Consider the following 9,615-nt stretch of genomic DNA (forward strand, 5'->3'; position numbering starts at 1 on the left):
AATACTGCCCCAAAGCGACTTAAAGCCAAAAAAAATAAATTAAAAAAAAGTGTTTGCTCCACCAAGAGCAAACACCTCAAACAAAGTCTACCTTCCCTTCATTTTTACAGGGGAGGTGTATTTCATTTTCTCTTTCTTTTGTTTCACCTTTCTAGTTCAACCTTTGTTTGAGCTCGCTTTCAGTGTTTCTTTTGTATGACGTTTCCCGCCTTTTAATTTTCCCCTTCCTTTTAGGTGCTTTACCCGTTGTCACCCGTGTGTCCCGGTGGTGCAGCAGTAACGTCAATGACCGCCGATCAGAACAGTTGCAATTAGAGCCTGGCTCCGGGTCACCTCAGTCACAACGTTTTCAAACTCACTATCCAGTGCCCAAATAAATTCATTTATCCCTCTTTCTCTCTGTTTCCATTTCTGCACTTGGGTCCGCCTCCCCGCCATCCCGTAACAGTCTGTTTCTCTGCATACTTTGTTAGCCCACTTTTACCCTGTTCTTCAGTGGTCAGGACCCCATGGAACCTCATATAGCAAGTACTATTTGGGTGGTGGATCATTCTCAGCACTGCAGTAACACTGATGTGGTGGTGGTGTGTTAGTGTGTGTTGTGCTGGTTCGAGTAGATCAGACACAGCAGTGCTGCTGGAATTTTTAAACACTGTGTCCACTCACTGTCCACTATATTATACACTCCTACCGTGTCAGTCCACCTTGTAGATGTAAAGTCAGAGACGATAGCTCATCTGCTGCTGCACAGTTTGTGTTGGTCATCCTCTAGTCCTTCATCAGTGGTCACAGGACACTGCCCACAGGACGCTTTTGGCTGGATATTTTTGGTTGGTGGACTATTCTCAGTCCAGCAGTGACACTGAGGTGTTTAAAAATTCCAGCAGCACTGCTGTGGACACACTAACACACCACCACCACCACATCAGTGTTACTGCAGTGCTGAGAATGATCCACCACCCAAATACTACCTGCTCTGTGAGGGTCCATGGGGGTCTAACAAAGTATGCAGAGAAGCAGATGGACTACAGTTGGTAATTGTAGAACTACAAAGTGCACCTATATAGTAAGTGGAGCTGATAAAAATGGACAATGAGCGTAGAAACAAGGAGGTGGTCATAATGTTATGTCTAATTGGTATACATGCCCTAGTGAAACGGGAAGCCATGGCTGACCATTTAAATGTTCCTTATCACTCACATGAACTTTAACACAAAATATGAATGGGAATATACCTCAGTAAGATTTCACTTTAAGAATTTCTAGGGGTGTCAACAATTGTTGCATTCATATATTTAAGAAAAATCTTTATTTTATGACACAATTTAATTTTTTCTTTCAATCATTATGCCATTATGTAGTTTTTTTCTAATATTTTAAATTAAAGAATAAAAGAATAAGTAATTAGGATATTTTTTTTTGCAGCTCCTTTTGCTCCTGAATACCAGAGGCGCTAATATTTATGGAGATAATCCAAAGATGATGCCTGCAATATGTTCCAAAAAGATGGAACAGTTGCATGTTTACCTATGTGTTACATTGCTTTTCCTTTTAACAGCACTTAGTAATCATTTGGGGACTGAGGACACAAACTGATCTAGTTTTGAAAGTGGAATGTTTTGCCACCCTCCTGCTATAGATATCTTGAGCTGTACAACTGTACAAGGCCTTTATTGTGTATTTGAGCTTAATAAGACATGTTTTTAAAAGGAGACAGTTCTGGACTGCAGGAAGTTCATTCAAGCACCTGCACTCTCCAATTATGCAGCCATGCTTTTGTAGAGTGCAGAATGTGGCTTGGTGTTGACTTGTTGAAATAAATATGGACAAAAGACAGTGTGTGTAAAAGGCAGAATATGTTGCTCCAAAATGTAAACAACATTTATACAACAGAGTACACGTTTTCACTGAGCATCAGTCTATTTCAAATGAACTTGAGCCCAGAGAAGTTGGCAGCGTTTCTTCATGCTGTCAACATATGACATCTGTTGTGCTTAGTACAGTCATAACTTGGACAGTATTCACTGACAGCCATTCACATTTGTAGTCTTGGCTTTGTCTTTTATTTACAAAGATTTCTCCAAATACCCTGAATCTTTTGGTAATATGACGCACTATAGAGAGTGAAATACTTAAAATTTTTGCAATCCATAGATGAGGAACATTATTTTCTAACTGCTGGATTATTTACTGATGCATTTTTAGACTAGGTGATCAACCTTTAACTAAGCTTTCCTGGACGCTTAATTTATACTGAAGCTTGATTGGATCACTTGTTGATGTTTTTTGAACATTTCACAATTCTTCAAGTATTAAATTGCCCATCCCAGCTTCTTTTTGGAATATCTTGCAGGCATCAAATTCAGAACATGCATTTATTACAAAAAAACAAACAATCTAATTCATAAGGTAAAACATTACATATGTTTTTGTGCAAATACACAAAAAAAGATCAAAGATCAGGTCAAAAAGATTCATCAATCAATCAATTTTCATTTCTATTTTATCTATTGTCCCAAATTTTTTGGAATTGGGTTTAAAACTGGGTATAAAAGTTGAATTTTGTTATTTCTAATAATATACTTAAGTGTATACTTAATGATGTACTACAAAAGTAGCCTTGAATACATGTTTTATTTGTTGAATGCATTTGAATGTACTTAGTGATACTAAAATCTCATTTAAGTATATTTTAATTGCGGTCCAGCTTAAAAGCTCTGAAATGAAAGTAATATATATTGTCATAGCTTAATTAAAAATTGAATTAAATAAAATAATAAAATAAATACTTTCATGTTAAACACAGTTGTGAAAAGTAAACTTAAATGCATTTTTCTTTCACAGAGAAGGGCTGGTGTGGGAAAGTGTGGCTTCACATCAGTTCCTCAATACTTGTTGAAATCGAAAGTAAAGTAGTCTTTCTCTCATTTCATCAGGCCCATGAATTCAATGGACCTGCTTGGGGGGGGTGGGTGGGTGGAGTTATTTTAGGGAATGATAGCCAATGTGCACAACACAAGCACTTCAGAGCTTTGCTCGGCTCCTTGAAGGACACACTGCAGGCTACTTTTCTCTCAAATCTGCTTCCTTTGCCTGAGGTAAGGAGATCTTTGTGCTTTGTTTGTTGGATCTAGAGCCAGAAAAAGCCACAGAACGTAATTGTGCTTGGTGGACCATTACATGACATAAACATAACACTTCAGAGCTTTGCTCGGCTCCTTGAAGGACACACTGCAGGCTACTTTCCTCTCAAATCTGCTTCCTTTGCCTGAGGTAAGGAGATCTTTGTGCTTTGTTTGTTGTATCTAGAGCCAGAAAAAGCCACAGAACGTAATTGAGCTTGGTGGACCATTACATGACATAAACATAACAATGTGAATGGCAGATGTCCTAAGCTGTTATGACTTGTCATGAGAGATTGTGTCCAATAAGATAATTGTAAACAAATAGCAAATGTTTAGGCACCCCTGCTCAAATTACATGTTTTTGTCGATTTTATTACTGAAAAAAAGTTACCATGTCCTCTACAGACAGCACACTTCTGCACATTTTAATATACAGTTACTGGGAACATGAAATGAGGCTTGTGTAAAAGTTAAGGCACATTTGAAAAAGAAAAATAGTCCATATTTAAGGATGTTATGACATCTGCAGTGACATGTTTATGTTATGGTTATGTCTATATTATGTATAGTAAGTGTTTTCTGTTTTGATGTCACAGAAACAAGTCTACGCAAGTTTTGTGCAAATGCAGATTTTTTATTTAATTGATAAATGTTTATTGCTCCTTTGGTGCTTAAAAGCAAACCGTTTGTAGCATATATCATTACTTTCTTTAAACAAAAACCAAACTGGACAGCATTTTACAGCATTAATGTTTTACTGATGGTAACACTTCATAATAACTTTTAACTTCAATATATATAAAATGTACAAAAAAAAATATATATATATATATATATATATATATATATATATATATATATATATATATATATATAAGACAGTTTCTAGTTGTTCATATACACTATATGGCCAAAAGTATGAGCAGATATAACTGGGACATGTGCTGATAACATTCTCACTGTAGCAGCTTTGGCCCAAAAATATCAATTTGCTTGAATACTTCAAAATATATTATAGATATATATTTAAATAGCTTTTATGACAGACCCAGAAGACCACCACAGAGCAGGCAGTGGTGGTATGCTAGTGTGTGTTGTGCTGGACTGAGTGGATCAGACACAACAGTTTTGGATAGCAAATAAAATATCTATATTGTGTTGTAGACTTGCAGCTATATGCAAAAGTTTCTGTACTCCTGGTTATATGAAATGTTTTGTTGATTTTCTAAGTGAAAATGAGTGAACACATTCTGTACAGAGAACACACTTCTGCACATTTTAATATGCCATTACCGTTTGTATCCATTATGTTAAACTTAGCAAATAAATACAAACTGTGCCTTTAAATTGGCTGAAAATTTGTATATATATGTACGTTCCTTGTAAAGAATGTGATAACTTATTTTCACTTACTACAACTAGCAAAACATGTAAACTTTTTACAAACTTTTGCTATCACAACTACTGTAAAGAAATCTGGGTCATTTTCAACAGAATGAAACATTTTGCTTCAAAACCATTCAAAATGTTCTTGTTTACATCTCACTGATTGAACTACACAGAAATTTTGAAATATTGGCAGACGTTCTCACAGAGTTATGAACTGTCTTCACGCCAGGAACAAGAGGAAAACATGTAAAAACACCTAATTTAGTTGTTGTTTCATTTACCTTAAATATATCTAGCTGTCTTAAGCAGATGCACTATGTCATTAGTAGGGTTGCACTGATACTGATACTGTATTTGTATTGGTTCCGATACTGGCACTTAAGCAGAGTACCAGTATTGGCAATGGGGATACCAATACTATGAAGCAATTTCTAACACTAGCATTGTCATTAGCTTAGGAATTCACAGCCAACAGTCAACATCAGTGCATAATTTTTACATTTAAATCGTCCAAGTTGAGGTAGAACAATATATGTTGGCTTGATTTTAGCCACTGAGAATACAAGTAAAAGCTTTTTTTCCATACTTAAGATGCTCCTTTTCTATAAAAGATGATAGCATTTTCATGTACACGTTGATTCTCACAGGACTAATATAACTTCGATTTATTTCTACGGTTCCTTTTTTAGTAAATAAAAGCCGCAGGACGCTGGAGTGTGTAGTCGCTAAAAATGACTGACATGACGCATTTGGATGGGCCCAAAATAAAAAATGACATTACCCTGCCTCTTTAAGTAAAACTAATGCCATCCGAATAGTGCTTAACACTAATGACAGCGCACTAGGAATTTGCCACTCTGTCATGTTTGCATTCTGTTGACTGTTTTATATTTTTCTCTTCTTCAGACTTCCCAAGATGGCCTCCAACACAACAGACAACCATAATTATAACACCACTGACTATGAGGATTATGTTATGCCGAGTGAGATACCCAATGTGCAGTTTGTCTACCTGATCCGCATCCGCATGCTATACATCGTCATGTACCTCATCGTTTGCACCCTCGGCATGACTCTCAACTTTTTCGTCATCATCTCAGGCTGCCACTTCTACCACAAAGTTCATAAGTCCGCAGCAAGTGTGTGGGTCCTGGCCCTAGCTGTAACCCACCTGGTCTTCTCTGCGTTCCTGGTGCTGCAGTTCCTCTATGCCTGGTATCACTTCAATTGGCACTATGGAGAGGCTCTTTGCAAGATCTCATCCTACATAATCTACGCCAGCATGTTCTCCACAGCTGCTCTGCTCAGCCTGTGGAGCGTCAGCGGCACCATCGGAGGTTGCTTTGAAAGCCTTCGTGCTAAATGCAACAGTCGTGGCACGTGCCTGGTCCTGGTTCTGAGTTCCTGGACGTTTGGGGTGATCGTCAGCAGCCCGTCTCTGCTCTCCCGAGAGCTTCGCTACACAAAGCTTGGAGAGGAGTGCATCGATGACTACGATTTGAATAAAGAGAGGACAACAGACTATGGCAAGAAAAACTTCACCGCTGTTGTTCTCAGCAGGTTCCTGCTGGGGATTTTGGTTCCAGTGTTCATGATGACCATCAGTGCCTGTCTGGCACGACGGCAGGGTTGTAATCCAAATCAGAGCCTCAAGAGGGTCACCTGTGCAATAAAGGTGGCTTACTTTGTCTGCTGGACGCCCCTGCTTGTTCTGGGGCTCCTTCAAATTACAGAAAAAAAACATGAGTTTTTCAAATATCAATTACCAGCAGCGACCGTGTTGGCTGCAGCTCATTCTGTCATCAACCCAGTGATCTATCTGTTGGTGGGACGCAAAATGAACATGCAGTGGATGTTCCAAGGTTAGACTGACCAAAAAAATAACACTAGTGAAGGCATGGGACTCAACATCATGTAACAATAATGGAATATGCCTAGACATATGGCAGACATATGAACAGACATTCCAGTACTCCTAGGAAAAAATTCCTTTCTCAAAAGCACAAAAACATGGCCAGAATCAAAAGAATGAACTTCCTGTGGTGCCTCATCACCAGGATTTGAAAAAGATAAAAAAATTTCAGAACAAATTTGGGGTTTAATAGTACATACATGACTTTTTATGTATGCATATTTTAAGTTACTTGTATAAATATAAGTTTCTAAATTCATTGACTTTTTCAAAGTCTTGAAATATTCCTGAATGGAAAAATGTAAATCTGTTCCAGATAGTGGAGACCACTGAATGCATTCTTGGCCCACACAGAAGGACTAATGATTTCTGGGACAAAATAAAGTACATTTTTGTGTAATGCACACTAGTATTTAAACTTAAGTACTGTAGTGCTAGTCATTTAAAAAGAAAGGTTAAAATCTTTAAACGTCTCTTGGAAAATTGTATATTCTGGATTGGTATCTAGGTAGATTGCCAGCTGAGCTCTCCTACTGGTAAGGACTCCAGGAGCTGTCTAGAGGGCTTTATGTGTTAGATTAACTATCAACATTATTAAGAACTGACAGTGGAATCAAATTTTGAGTGGGTGGGGCCAATGACAAAAAATGTCACTCGAGTACTTCTGTACATTCTAGATACTTCACTACATGTGTAAATAAGCCATAGTCTATTTTGTACCAGCATTAGTGCTAATATATCATTAGAAATCCCATATGTGTATTAGCAGAAATTAGCATTATTGTATATTATATATTTACTACCACTGGATTCTGACTGGGCATAAAGTATGCATAATTTCTGAAGAACACTTTTTGTTCTTTGGGAAACAATGACATTACTGCTTTTGTGATATATATGTTAGTCAGTGACAATTAAAGTAAAACGTTTTATTATAGCCTATTATTCAGATCACTCTATTATAACTTGCTTCTGTCTTATAGACTACCATCTAACTGAAATTTGAAAAGATAATTTCTGTTAGACTTCTGGAGCTTCTGGATAACAGTGATGCACATGTATTATTGAGCTCATGATAACTGGATATTGAAGGGTCTGTGGTCATGAAATACTGGCCTGCTGTATCCTGCAGAACACTGATATGGAACAGGACCTGTCAAACCTGGAGTGTCCATTTAAATAAAAAATAAAATGCAATTATACGCAAATCATGTAAACCATATTTTTAAGAAAAATACTACAAAGACAACATATCAAATCGTGAAACTGAGAAATTTACCACCCAGACTCTGTTAATACAGAGCAATACTGTTGTAATGCATGCAAAATGTGGTTTGACATGGTCTTACTGAAATAATCAAGGCCTTCCCTTATCTGGATGGCAGCATATGTTGCCAAAACATGTTCAGCATTAATGGTGCCTTCACAAATGTGCACATCACCCATGCTATGTGCACTAATGCACCCCTGTACCATCATGAATACTGGCTTTTGAACTGTGCGCTGATAACAAGCTGAGTGGTCTTTATCCCGGAGGACACAGTGTCCATGATTTCCAAAAAGAATTCCAAATGTTGATTCATCAGACCACAGGACACTTTTCCACTTCCCCTCAGTCCATTTTAAATGAGCTCGGGCCCAGAGAAGGTGGCAGTATTCCTGGATCCTGTTAATATATGGTTTCTTCATTGCGTTTTAGAGTTTTAACTTGCATTTGTTTATGCAGTGACGAACTGTTTTCACAGCCAGTGTTTTTCAGAAGTGTTTCTGAGCCCATGCAGTGATTTCCTCTACAGAATCATGTCTGTTTTTAATGCAGTTCCATCTGAGAGCCTAAAGATCATGGCCAGCAAATACTGGTTTTTGGTTTTGTCCCTTGTGTACAGAGATTTTCCCAGATTCTCTTAATCTTTTAATGTTATTATGTACCATAGATGATAAAAAGTTCTTTGCTATTTTATGTTGACAAACATTATTCTTGAATTGTTGTACTATTTGCTCATGCAGTCTTTCATAGAGTGGTGAAGCCCTATAATAATGTGGAAGAAAAATTTGCCAAACCACCAATATCTAGTTAGAAACACCTGTGAGACTGACCCCAGTCTGGGTTTGGTGAATGCCAGTAGAACATTACCTGCCTGACTGCATTGTTCCAACTGTTTTTCAGGGGTTGGCCGAGGACCCTTTGCTCCAGTGGAAGGAAATCCAGACCAAGACATTTTGGACAATCATATGCTTCAAACTTTGTAACAGTTTGATAAATAACCTTTTCTGTTCCGGCATGATTGAGCCCCAGCACACAAAGCAAGGTATATATATATATACATATATATATATATATATAGGTCTCCTTGACCTGCATATGTACAGATATTTAGACGACTAATATGTACATCACACTGGCTGTTTTTTTTACTATTATTTTTTTATTTTCTATTTGACTTTTCTCTTAGTTTAATACTTGTTAATTGTCTGTGTGCTGGCTGGTCTGTTAGCAATCACTAACACAAATTCCTTGTATTTGTAACATACTTGGTGAAATAAAGTGATTCTGATTCTAAGTAACATTGATTACTTTGAATGTCTCTGTTTTTAGGTATCTTCTTTAAAGGCTTCAACTTGAAACCTGTGTTTTTTTGTACCATTATCCTGTTAACTGGTTAGCTTTCTGCTACCTGCTCAGGCTAATCTAGAGATAGCAGACTATGTCTAGATTTAAAGAGAATTTAAAGTGTAAACCAGTTAAAGTGAGTATGTTAGCAACAACCAATTCGTCACTTTGCTGTACTTTATAGGCTCAGATTTCAACACTAACATCTGTTTTCTTTCAAGGAGTCATTATGAGGCCACATTCACATGTCTGCTGATTTTATCTTGTCTGATTTTATCTTATTTTGATGTGACAGCTGCAAGCTGCACGTTGCACCAAAAATGCCTCATTTAATTCTTTGACTGTGCCAAACTGGTAATGAACGAAACGTCCATTCCCTAACTGGATATTTCAGACTCTTGAGACACAGCGGTCACGGATAAAATAAGAAGGATAGCATTTGGTTTTTACTCAGTTTCCCTGCTAACTGGAACTCTTTCAATTACACTTTACAACCAGTTTCTCCTCTTGGACCTTTAGTTATGGACAATTGTGGGATCACTGGGGATCAAACTCACAACCTCCTGATGTTGGGTTGA

At 37.4% G+C, this 9,615-nt stretch overlaps 1 protein-coding gene across 2 annotated transcripts; it reads left to right on the plus strand.

The window, feature by feature from the left end:
• The first annotated feature begins 3,011 nt into the window (after nt 1–3,011).
• LOC118827610 (chemokine-like receptor 1) lies at nt 3,012–8,995 on the plus strand. Of its 2 annotated transcripts, none has more exons than XM_036599036.1 (3): nt 3,012–3,273; nt 5,421–6,376; nt 8,594–8,995. In XM_036599036.1, the coding sequence occupies exons 2-3, from the start codon at nt 5,431–5,433 to the stop codon at nt 8,674–8,676; spliced, it is 1,029 nt and encodes a 342-aa protein (XP_036454929.1). In that variant the 5' UTR covers nt 3,012–3,273; nt 5,421–5,430; the 3' UTR covers nt 8,677–8,995. The 2 variants fall into 2 exon arrangements, with proteins under 2 accessions (XP_036454929.1, XP_036454930.1); XM_036599037.1 differs by having other exon boundaries at nt 3,038–3,098.
• Nucleotides 8,996–9,615: the final 620 nt, after the last annotated feature.

This window comes from Colossoma macropomum, unplaced genomic scaffold, assembly GCF_904425465.1.
Source record: "Colossoma macropomum unplaced genomic scaffold, Colossoma_macropomum, whole genome shotgun sequence".
Taxonomy (NCBI): Eukaryota; Metazoa; Chordata; class Actinopteri; order Characiformes; family Serrasalmidae; genus Colossoma; species Colossoma macropomum.